This window comes from Mus pahari, chromosome 7 (genome assembly GCF_900095145.1).
Source record: "Mus pahari chromosome 7, PAHARI_EIJ_v1.1, whole genome shotgun sequence".
NCBI lineage: Eukaryota > Metazoa > Chordata > Mammalia > Rodentia > Muridae > Mus > Mus pahari.
The window spans coordinates 84,622,251-84,635,003 of NC_034596.1; the positions used below are offsets into that span (position 1 = coordinate 84,622,251).

The following is a 12,753-nucleotide window of genomic DNA, read 5'->3' on the forward strand; positions in this document are numbered from 1 at the left end:
TTGCTTAAATCAAATTTTACTAGGTTGGGGGTGGTGGTATACCTAGCTGATAACTCCTAACCTTGATGGCATTAGCTGGTTCAATGAGTTTTTTAATGATCCCAGAAAGATAGGTTACAATGTCTTTTTTCATCCTTACCTTAGTAAGGATACAACAGAAATAGTTTCTGTTGTAGAGAGGAGATTCCACAAAGAGAGAGAGACTTGAAAATACTGTATTCACTGAACTCTGTCTTGGAATACTTGTAAGGAAAACAATCAGAATATATTGTTTTATATATTATATATATTATATGTCTCCATAGCTATCACCTGCTCCTGTAACTGAAATCTGAGGCTAGCTTAGTGGGTATGATTTCAGGACCCAAAAAATGTCTCCGGCAAATACAAATACCAATTTTAAATCTTCGTCTTTATTACTAGTATGCACACTAATTTCTTCTGGTTTTATAAGTGGATTATATATATATGTCATGCCTGTAACCTTCACCTTAAAATATTTTAATATAGTATTTTTACTAATCTATTTGTGAGTTTCATATGCACATGCAATATATTGATCAATATATATCTTACATATATACTCTCTCACACCCCTTCTAATTTTGTGTTTTCATTTTATTATTATTTTTTTTTACAACTCACTGCATCCCATTTGTGTTGGCCGTCTCCTCCTGAGTGTGGTGCCATCAGCTGGAGCATAGTTGACCTCCCAGAGACTATACTGTCCCTCAGCAGCCATAAGCTGTCACCAGAGATCCTCATACCTTCCCCACTCTAAGCTTGATTGTTGACTGGTTGATTGTGTAGCTGACTTGTACAGGCAAACAAAGCTGCTATTTGTTCATATTAACACAGTGTACCTGTGATGTTCAGAATATATAGCTTTTTTGATCCTTCTGGCTCCTCTTCCATGATGGTCCTTGATACTTATTTCTTACTCTTTGTTCAGGTATGAGGCATTCATGAGCCCCTCCCCACTGCACAAAAGGAACTTCTCTGCTGAGGATTGACTAGCAGCTGTATTAATACACATTTACAGATAGAAAATTATAGGTTGGTTTGATACTTTGCCAATTTAGCAGAATAATAGTTACAGGCTCACCCTTGGGACCTCTGAGCTTCCTAACCATGGGTTCTACATCAGATCTATAATACCAGATTTGTATGCATTCCTTCCTGGGGAGCAGTCTTAAACCATATCAGTAAGCAGCTGGTTACCCCTATAATATCTGTGCCACTGCTTACTCTATATTAACACCCCCAAAATGTATTTTTGCTATTTATTTATTTGTTTGCTTATATACAATATGACACTCTCTCCTTTCCTCCATTACCTTTACCCAGTATTGATTTGTTCATCCCATGCAGATCAACCCCCAGTGCAATCATGGAGAAGCTATGAGAACATGTGCAGCACAGTGAGGAGATTTTGTAGACAGACAGACAGACAGACTCAGGTTTTATCTGTTGTATGATCCGGCCTAGTTGTGAGTTTGCCCTTTCTGTCTCGATGTGAGAGGTTGGAGTATAATATTTCATTTCCATTGAGATAACACCTTGTGTCCAAAGCAACTGGTACCTTTTTCTTTATAGATGTTACCTCCACATCTCCATCCTTTTTCTTTCCAGAATTCTAGATTTTCAACTAGCATTGAAAAATTGCACTTAAAGCGGAATGCAGTATTTTCATCTTAGTTATATGTGCTGCCTGGTTTGTGCTATCTTCAAATTTACCTAACAAAATGCATTAAATAGCTCTTTCTTCTCCTCTTCCCTTTCTTCTTCCCCTTTAATGTAATTTATACATTTATGCCTATGTATTCATGTATTGACTTAATTTAGTGTATTTGTTACTATGTGAAGACCTGCTAGAATTGGCCTATGCATCTTACTGTTGTGATGCAGTGAGCTGCTCCTTTCCTTTATCTGCCTCTCATTTCCAGTCATCACCTGTCTCCATTCTTGTTCATCTCATTTACTTATGCACTTTCAAGTCCCATTTTCTTCTTCTTCTTTCTTATAATACATTATTTATTCATTTCATATTTTATATATGTGTACCCTATATATTACCATACTTACCCCCTTCCCTCTAACTTATTTTATACATCCCCACTTCTTTCCCTACTTTATTTCTTTTAATAACCTAGGATTCTGTTATTGCAACTTTTGTGTCCATTGATGTGAAACGCTTTACTGAGGCACGGGCAACACCTGCTTTGGAATGCTAAATTCACAGATGTGTACTAAAATACCTGCATTTACAGTCATTCTGGATATTAGAACTGATGGTATTTTAGTGTATATCTGTGAGCTTAGCATTCCTGCAGTGAGATGGGAGGTAGGGACAAGGAAGGTCCTGAAGTTTGTCAGTCAACACCTTTGTCTTCCAATGTGATAAACAAGAGACTTTGTCTCAACAAATGTGGAAGATAAAGACCAATATCCAAGGACATCATCTCACTTCCCTATGTGTGTCCTGGTGCACAGATGTTCAAAATCCTACACATAAAAACATCTCACGTCACACACATGTACACATACAAATACAAAATTAATAATTTCTATGTTTCCTTTAAAATCATTTATTTTGACATTTATAATTAAGAAGTCATTTGATGAGAAAATCAACTTAAACTGGAAAGTTATTGGGTGTAGTAAGGGGATAGGTTATAGAAGATATCCTGTGTAGAAGAATTTGAGTTCAAACCTGAGATATATTTGTTAATAAGAAGATCCCATTGTCAGAACCTAGAGTAGAATAATATCTAAAATCATTAAAAGTATCCAAATGCTATGATGACAGTGGGAAACATTCTAGTGAACTTGTAAATTCTTAAATAAACAAAAATAGAAATAATGTTTTCCAAGTAATCTTCCTGTCCTTGAACAAATAGGTCATCTCTTGAAAAGTGGCTTCATGGAGAGAGATTATTGCAAGGAATTTTAACCAATTATTTGTCATCTCACTGCTGCCATGCATGTTGCAGATTTGTGGCTTCTGTGAGGGGTTTGGCAGAAAACTGGGAGTAAGATTCCTTTTCCTCTCTTTTGGAGTTATTTATTTCTTTGGAAACCTATCTGCCTGGGTTTTCATTCCATTTCAAAATGGAGAGGCTCTGTGCTTCGAGTTGAGACCCATGAGTTCATTTACCCTGTGGTCAAGTACAATTCACAAATCCTGTGGAATAGGGTGCAGTGTTTGCTTTGTTCCTCTTAGTGCAAAGAAATAATGGGCCAGAGTGCCTAACTGAAATCATACAGGAAAATAGAAGGAGGTAAGGATGGGCCGGAGGGAAGAGAAGGGAGATACCAGAAGTCTAACCAGTGGGCATCACTGATGGACAGTGATAAGCCAAAATACAAGCTAAAGCAATACCACAAAAATCAGACTCAGTGAACTGACTGCGTTCACAACAAGAAGCTGCCAGAAGCTGGTCTCAAGTGTGACTGATGCTAGATAGGAAAAATGAAGTAACAGAAATAACGTTTGCTGTTCCATCTCCCATCTTACTGTGGGAATGTTGAGCTTATGGGTATACACTAACACTCCTGCATTTCCATGGCTGTGGGATATTAGAATGGAGGTTCTCACTAGCTTCTGTTAGGTCAGCTGTGCCCCACGTTTCCTGAAGACTTTCCTTTTCTGCCTGAGCTTATGTCCACTCATATTCTCAGAGTTACACCTAAGAGGCAACAATTTCTCTATTCCTAACCTACTTGTAAAATCAGTCTCCTGTTCTTGTTGACCCTGCTTCTGAAATGCACAACAATTCGAATGACTTCTGCTGCTGTCCTCAGTGTAAGTCACTCCCACCTCCTGTCTTCGCAGCCTAAAAGATTCCCTTCTGTCTGTTGCTGGCCTCCATTGGTCCACTGGATCCATAGCAGCTAGAATCATTGTTAAAATTTAAATTAGGGGATTGAAGATATAGCTCATTGATTAAGAGCACCGACTGTGCAAATATAAGGATCTGAGTTTAAATGCCCAACACTCACATAAAAAAAAAAAAAAAAAAAAAAAAAAAAAAACAAGCTTTATATAGGTCAGCAGTTTTCAACCTATGGGTTGTGACCCCTGTGAGGGTCGAATAACCTTTTCATGGGGATTGCCAAAGACCATTTGTGTGTCAGATATTACAATTCATAACAGTGGCAAAATTGCAGTTATGAAATAAAAACCAAAACCATTTTATGGTTGGGGGCTCACCACAACACCAGGAACTATATTAAAAGGTTATAGCATTAACAAGGTTGAGAACCACTGATATAAAGTATCACTGGCCTCCATGGGCCATGAGAGTTTTTAAAGTGTGATAGAAAAAGGTTGAATGGTGAATGATGCAGAAGTCACTGGGATGTAAGGATCGCAGTTGTGAGGCACTGATTTTTTCAAGTTTGTGGAGAAGCAAATGAGGGTGAACCAGAGAAATGCTGCTTTCTGTGAGGAGCAGTCTTCTCTAATTCTAGGTTAGATATCAAAATTGTACTGTTTCGATACTAAAAGTGTTTGCATTATAAAATCCTTTATACTTTAGGCTTTGTAATCTGAAAATAAACATTTTTGAATTTTTATATGATGGTCCTTGTGTGTAGTCACTGTTTTATGAGTCAGAAACCCCAAGTGGAGAGATGTCTAAAATGAAATATTTTGAAAGGTTTGTCAGCATCAAACCAATTGTTGTAGCTCAGTTCCTTCACCTTCATCTTAACATTATTTAAAGATATGATTACAGGGCATTGTTATTTGCCAATGTGTTCATTTTTGTTTGATTTTTGTCTGCCACATATAGATTTTTAAATGTCTACCCAGGATTTTTTTTGGAGAAAAATAAACACCATGTTTGTGACTATTTGAAAAATACAAAAAACAAAAACAACAAAAGCAAGGCATGTAACATGAGCATTGTGTGGAGGAATGGCAGTGAGACAGGAATATTGTGGAGCTTACTGACTACCAGGCTAGCTTCAGTTCCAGTCAGCCATCCTGTCTCAAGGGGAGAAAGCCCGAGGTGATAGAGAACACTTGATATTTTCTTTTGGCCCCTCCGCATGCACCCAGGGATGGGCACCCAGACATGCACTTAAAAAATACATCATAACACAAAAGAAATAGAAACCTCTCATACTAGACTATATAGTTTATGCACTTAACTTTACAATGCATCCAGTTGCCTTTTGAACAGTATTTAGACTGTATATCACACCAGGTAGGGTCTTTTAGCTTCTCCATATATCAACAACTTCCCTTTCCCTTAGGTACCAGTTCCAGTTGAAATGGACCTCCTTTGAGTCCTCCAACAGCTTCACCTTGGGCACCTGCATGTTTGATTTTTCTCAAATCTCTCTCTTCAGAGAAGCCTTATTAAACCATCTCAGAACAGGAACTCATGACAAGAACAAAACATAGAGGGTTTTTTTTTTTTGGGGGGGGGGGGTTCTCAGATCATTCTATGAAGTAGGCACTCCTTTGTTCTTGCCTCTAATTCAGTATTAGTTTTTATCAAAGTATCCCATTAAAATTTGTGTGTGTGTGTGTGTGTGTGTGTGTGTGTGTGTGTGTGTAGGTAGGGGGTACAGGTGGTGTCTGCAGACATGAGGCCCATCAGAGAATGGATATGCCCAAGGCAAGAAGAAAATCCTTGTTCAATACAACCTAGTAGCCCGTGTTGGTTCAAACTTCGAGAGTGTGACACCAGGCAGTTTATTTTAGGCACATTGAAACACAGCACAATTTTGGAGAAAAGTTTCCTGTTGATAATTGATTCAATGCCATGTGAATACCAAAACATAAGGCATGTTTACATTAAAACTCTACAAAGCACATATACTCCATAAAGATGGGTTCTGTCAACTGAGAAATAATGCCAAGGCAAGGCGCTAGAGTGAATGCCTGGGGTCAACATAAAAGTGAGTCAGGCATAGCCTAGCCTCACAGAAAGCACAGAGGTTACCCAGTCTCTTCTAAAGGACATGTTAGATCTCTGAGAAGGATGGGTGCTATTGACTGAGACACAGTGTTCGAGATAAAGGTCTAGGCAGAAAGAGTCTTGAACAAACATAATAATCTGGGGATTTAGCTATTGTCTGGCACTACAGATAGCACAGGTCACCAGGTTATTAATTATACCCATTCCCGTACTTCTGGGCAGAAAGCAAGTTATGCCTCTCTTCCTTTAAGTGACAACCTTGCCCATTTAACATTCCTGGTTTCTCTCATGCTTATCTGTGAGCACAAGAACCTTGTGCCCTCTAAACGGGTAGCACTCAACTATATCAAGACTTACGTTGAGTTCTTTCATTTGTCTGTGTTTCTTCAGACATCCTCACTCCTTGCTAGATAGCAAGCTCCATGAAGGATCTTTTTCATTGTGTTTATCTTCTCCTCACTATCACATTGGTTGCATGGTCTCACCATTCCTTATTTCCATTTGTTAAATCCTGTAGTAGACAGTTCCTTAACACACTGCCACAGGTGAGCAGCTGTGCACCATTGGCCTAGATAGTACCAGGAGATGGATTGCCCCTAGGCGAGGAGGAACAGAGGAACAGAGGAACAGTCTGGACATATTACTTGTGCTGGACCCCCTGGAAGGTATTTAACTGGAAGTTGCATCTCTACGACGGTGGTGAATGTGCTCAGGCTGTACAGTTGGGCACTTGTCTTCTTCACATCATACTTCACACTTTTTCATAAAAGACTTAACTGAGCACACTGCACGCCATCCCTTTTATGGCTAGTTCCTCAGCTCTCCCTGGGGCTTGAAGACGTTGGTGAGAATAAAGTGATCTAATTGACCTGTTTTGCCACAGCCACAATAATTTGTCATCTGGCTTATATTTTTTTTCTTGGAAAAATGCAAGCTTTAGAAGTGAGTTTATAAAAATCCATTAAGTTTATACTTACAAAGGCAAATCAAATACTTTCTCAACCTATTTGGATTTTCTAGGCAGAAAATAGAAACGGTTCCCTGTCTTTTTCCTCTTCCTTATGTTCCTTCCTTTGTCTTTGATTTACCCCTGAATAATCTATCCTCTCTGGGAAGCATGGGTGATAAAGTCTGTGGTGCTCTGGGTTCAGTAAAGGGCTGCTACAGTAGATGCTGATGAAATAAGGTAAGCATTCTCTCCATCTCTGTTCTTGTTTTGTTTGTATCTAACACAATCATTTGCATATCTTTTTACCATGCCATATGAATATAGAATTGTATACATCTTTTTTAAGAGAAAATTTTTCGCTTTTTCAATGCACTATAGAATTTTCTTTTTGATGCATGTGGAACATGGCTCCTAGGAAAACCAATTTTCTAGGTACCATTTTCTCTTTTATACAAATAGAGAAATTTAGGTGAAGAAATGTCATGTTGGCCACCTCTGTCTTCTCTAATCCAAGCAAAAGTCCTCGAATGTTCCCACTCCCACTTTTGAAAACTGCCCTTTGTGGCACATGGAAGGAATTTCTACTGTCTGCATATGAGCAAAACCAACAGGTTTAGCTTAAATTGATGACATCATAACAACAGATAAACAGAAATGCATATCGGGGGTAATTTGTTTTCTTGGCTATATTGTTCCTAGAGGAAATAGCAAAATCAAACAATATAAATAGTCTGTTTTCTAAGAAGCCTAACGAGGTAAAAAATGATTAATCTCTACCACGTGTAGGTATGCCAAGTTGAAAGGGAAACATTTTCAAATATCTGATTGTCATTTTCCTCCAAGCAACCAGCAGTGGTTTTTATTTTAATGTTTTGTTTTGATTTTGTTATTCATTCTCATTGCTTAAAGACACTCGACTTCTCTTGGGTTACTGTAGGGGTTCCAGAAAATAATCTGGCTGGTGTTTTTAGCTGTTCTTTCTTATTCTCTGTTGTCTATTCATCAGAGAATTAGTCTATGTTTCCTGATGCTAAGACTTCCCTCAAAGGAACAATGCTAACTCAGATGATAACAAGGCCAGAGGGAGTGGCTGTTCTGTTGGTGCCACTCCGAACAGTCATTAGAGTCTATTTGCTTTTTAATAATGAAGAATTTGACGCTCTATACTTACAAATTTCTATATGCCAGAATTCTTCTTCTATGGTTCTTCCTATTTATCATAAGTGTCATGATCTTGGAAAGTCAGCGGTTGGGAACTGAAAGTTCTTCTGTACAGCTGCAGCATTCATGGTCAAGCTGACTAAGGAGAACCACAGGATTTCTTGAGATCTATACTTATTTCACAGCCTGTGAAAGAAAGGAAACACATCAACACATACATTGAATGTGTACCCCATTGCAGATCAGGATCATAATCATTTTAGTCTTTGCAAAGAGAACAGTGTCAGAATATTTATTGATCAGAGGTTGGTAGTTCTTGGTAGTTTCATTTTTCAGTTCTGTCTTGAACAGTGTCTTTTTTCTTTCTCTTCCTGTTGGGGGCACCATCTACCTACCAGAGAACACTCTTCCATCTTTATTCCACTGATGCAGCTTCATTGTCTTTTTTATTGAATCTGCTAATAATAATAGTAATAATAATAATAATAATATCAGAATAATAATAAGTCCTCCTCCTTGGACTGGATCTTTGTTTCAACTTTTGGCTTATGATAGTAACAGTTTGACTCGCTTACCAACTGAGTCTCCTTTCAGGATACCTTGGTAACTTCTCTCAGCTTACCCAAATTCGCAGCTAAATTTAAAAATCACTTTGCACTTGTATGGTGAATTGACCTTTGATCTTGACTAAAGATAAATGCTGTGGACAATTCACTTCTAGAAGGTTAGGTTTACATTCAAATGCTCACTGAGGACTATCAGTTTGTTACTTGAAAATGAATATTGGATGAGTCTCTGTCATTTTAATGAAATTGATGTCAATACCCCCCACCCCCAGCCATCATCTTACAGTAATGAGAATTACTGATATTGGAACTAGCAGGGCATGAAAAGTTCCATTAGTCTTTTCACAAATTTAATTGTAGGATGCCACATTCTACATTTGAATATTTGTGTTTGAATCTGGTCACAATGTACATTTGCTAGATGCCTTTAATGACATACCTGTAAAATGCTAGCTTCATTGAAAATACTTTGGACAAAACCAAAGCTTGTTTTACAGTTCAATCATGGCTAACATGATTCTTGTGTAGTAGTGTCCCAAACAGACTGTGTTTGTGCTTGTCATTCTCTCTCTTATCTTGTCCCCAGTCATAAAAATTAAGCGATGTGAAAAAAATTGCCTAAAGAACAGATGCTACCTTCTAGAGGAGGTTTTAAATGGCCCATATCTGCAACAGTTCTGCCTCCATAGCCAATATTCTCCATATCCATCTTTGCTTTGTTCTTTCTTATCAAAGCATTTGCTTGTAGAATAAAGAGGATAAAAACATAAAACACAAAAGCAGATTCATTTGTTCCAAGAACATCTGTTCTTGTTATAAAAAGGACCCACATTATGTGGTCCATTTTCTTCCAAAGCCCTCTCATGAAGGGTTTGAAAGCTCTGCGTCCATCTGCGGCTTGAGTTGACAGAGATAATGAATGGGTCTGGCTAGTGATTTGAAACGTAGGGGGCAAGTGCAGTTTTAGTGTATGAGTTCAAGATACTATTGAGAGACAAATATGGGATTAAATAACAGTTGATTATTAGCAAATTTTTCTCCTAAGATTCATTGGACTATTTCATGCCATCAGTACCTGATTTGAGGCTCACTGAATTCAGGTTTTGTCAGTGAATATTCCAGATTCCTATTCATTTGAATTGCATGTTTGATGGTGGAACCACACCAAATAAATAAATAAATAAATAAATAAATAGAAATAAATCTTTTTTTTTTTTTGTGCTGCAATTAAAATAAAATTCTTCACTCTAATGTCTTTATTTTTCAAGGGGAGAAAAATCTCCTAATCTTTAACTACTTCTGCAACTCTTAACAGTCAGCCAAACTATGAGGACTAATTACTCAATGTTTAAAAGTAGAACCTAGAACTGCTTAGAGCCAAGTGATGCTCTTGTTTCCTTTCCTACATAGGATATCATAGCTTCTTCTCTTACATAGTTTAATCCATCCAGGTCATTTTTGGCATGAAGCTGTCCACATATTGACTGACTCACTCAGGAATCCTTAATCACCTGCAACAACTGTGCTCTCTACCTCGCAGGGGAATGCTTAGTTTAAGTCCACAGCATCTCAGAAGTCGTCTTTGTCTTCAGACTTCCAGCTTGCATCAACCATGACACACATTCTGTACTTAATTTCTCTTCTCTTTCTAATAGGGAGCATTTTAATACCATGTTCCCCCATCTTGCAGTCTTTTGCTATTAAACACCACAATCCCTTACTTCCCAGGCCATTGAATTTCATCTTGGCTATCTCAACATGGGTCTCTCAAGACAACTTAGTTCATTCCTTTACCTAGTAGTACTTTATGTGAAGTACTGTTTTGAACTGTACATGTTTGGTTTTGGAAATTTTATTATTTAATTCTTTGAATCCTTTGAGTTTTATTCTTTTATCTATCTATCTATCTATCTATCTATCTATCTATCTATCTATCTATCTATCTATCTTTTTGGAGGATGATGAACAATGAGACAGGCCTGGGGCCCCCCAGGTTACCCAAGGAGTATCATTTGTAATGTTTAAACCTCGACACAATTTCAGTTGTGTTGCTTACTTTTATGATTGCTATGCTTGCTAAATTCTGATAGGAGTGTGGGTTAGTGGAAATGCTAAGTTAAGGTAATATACCTTGAAGAGTTGTTCTCAACCACTTGGTAAATATTTTGTAGAAACCACACTAGTGTACTATGTTTAAAGAAGCAGGATATTGATAAAAAATAAAATTATGATGAATTTCTGATATCTAAGACTTGGCAAAAATGCCAGCTGATTATCTATTGCTATAAATCTTATTGAGTATTTTTAGTATTTAAGACCTTGTAACTATGAATAAAAGAGGGTACTTATTTTCCTCTTTATGGATGAATGTCCTTCATGTTTCAACTGAGATGCCTGCTTTTGGTGATTAATATAGAGGATTCTGGGTTCTATAGGATCAGTGGAAATCGAATCTTTGGCCATCCTGGGTCATGTATACCAATGTGACTTTGATAAAGTCAATGCTGTGAGCAATACACTGTGAACTGGTTCTAACATTTGACACTTACCACCATTCTTAGGCAAAGGACCTGAGACCCTGTATGCAGGGCAGAAGCTCAATGACAATGAGTGGCACACCGTCCGGGTAGTGCGGAGAGGAAAAAGCCTTAAGCTAACAGTGGATGATGATGTGGCTGAGGGTAAGTGCAACTATGACAGACTTTGTCTCTGTTTTACTGTCCTCTCTGACTTCCTCTTCTGAAACTTCTTGTTTGGTTTAATAGAAGTCACAAAGCCTGCTCTTTGGACAAGAACAGGCAAGGCTAAGCATTGGCCCTTCCTCTGAATTTCACAATCTTTCTTCTTCAACTTGTAGTAGAAAGCTAGTCCTTTATTGTAATATTCTCATAAGATTCTCCCTTTGATAGAGTCATGCCCAGAGAACAGGTGTAGAGCTGTATAAATCCTTCTATAATTAATAATTAAATATCCATAATCAGTCACCCTCCATGTGTCTGTTCTTTCTACCAGCAAATGAATTGCTCTTTATAAGAAAATGGAGTATCCAAAAATATAGAATTTCATGGGAAGTATAATAAATATTAGAAGAGTATGCTGTAGGAGGGGCTGGACATGTTTGACTTAATGAGCTGTTCATTTATTTAATTTTTATTCACTAAGTACCTACTGTATATCAAGCATTGTTGTGGGAAGAACTGGGCGTATAGTGATGGTCAAATAGACAGATTCTCTGCAGAATGGAATCTGTATTTAGGAAGGCAATGTGTAAATGAATAAATCCATATGTATGTAAAAGGGTTCTAGAGTCTCACACAAAGTGCAAGTGCTTCCTGCCGGCACACTATATGTTAGCAATATGCTCAAATAGTGGAAGATAAAAGGTACACAAAATTACCCATTTCCTATTAATAAACCAATAGAGTAGATTAGAAAATAGTATTTGAAAATGTTAAGATTACATCTTCAGATTCTGGTGTAGGTGGTAGGCTTAAAATTGTCAATCATTTGAAAAAGCAACCAACTGTAGTTGAAAAATTAAGACTGGCAAGAGAAGGTAGCCTCTCTTTCAGAATTTGATGGATAATTGTAATTAGTCAGGTGATGATCCTGAGTCTGCAGCCTAGCATCCAAGCACACAGTATGCTGAATTCATATCCATATAAGGAAATAAACTCGAGGCAGCACGGGGCAATTACATGGAACTCTGCTGGCCTCTGAGCTGGCCTCTGATCTAGCCTTGACATTAACTCCCTGCAGGATGTTTGGGAAGCCACTTGCTATTCCTGACCCTTGTCTAATACAGGCTGCAGTCACAGCTGTCGCCCCCAGTGCCTTCTGTGAAGAGCAAGACAGTTGGACAGTCAGAAACCTTGGGTTTAATACAATCAGTGCCAGTAAATGGTTTTATGCCTTCGGGATAGATATACAAAATCTCATTTTCTTCAATTCCCCATCTTTCAACTTGAACTTCTGTTATTTTAAAGACCCTTTCCATCATAAATGTTCTATGATAGTGGGTCCTAAACTTTAATTTTAATTGATGAGTCTGATCTTCATTACTTCTGAAATTTAAGTGTAATTTTAGTGGAATTGTGTTTGTGTGTGTGTGTGTGTGTGTGTGTGTGTTTGTGTGTGTGTGTGT

General features: G+C 37.7%; 1 protein-coding gene across 36 annotated transcripts in view; it reads left to right on the forward strand.

Annotated features, from left to right (window-relative positions):
• Nrxn3 (neurexin 3) overlaps positions 1 to 12,753 on the forward strand; it is a 1,590,688-nt gene that overhangs the window by 755,491 nt on the left and 822,444 nt on the right. For all 36 annotated transcript variants that reach the window (XM_029541252.1, XM_029541257.1, XM_029541238.1 and 33 more), the window contains one exon: positions 11,171 to 11,290. In XM_029541252.1, coding sequence (XP_029397112.1) covers positions 11,171 to 11,290 — 120 coding nt within the window. The remainder of the gene's footprint in view (positions 1 to 11,170; positions 11,291 to 12,753) is intronic.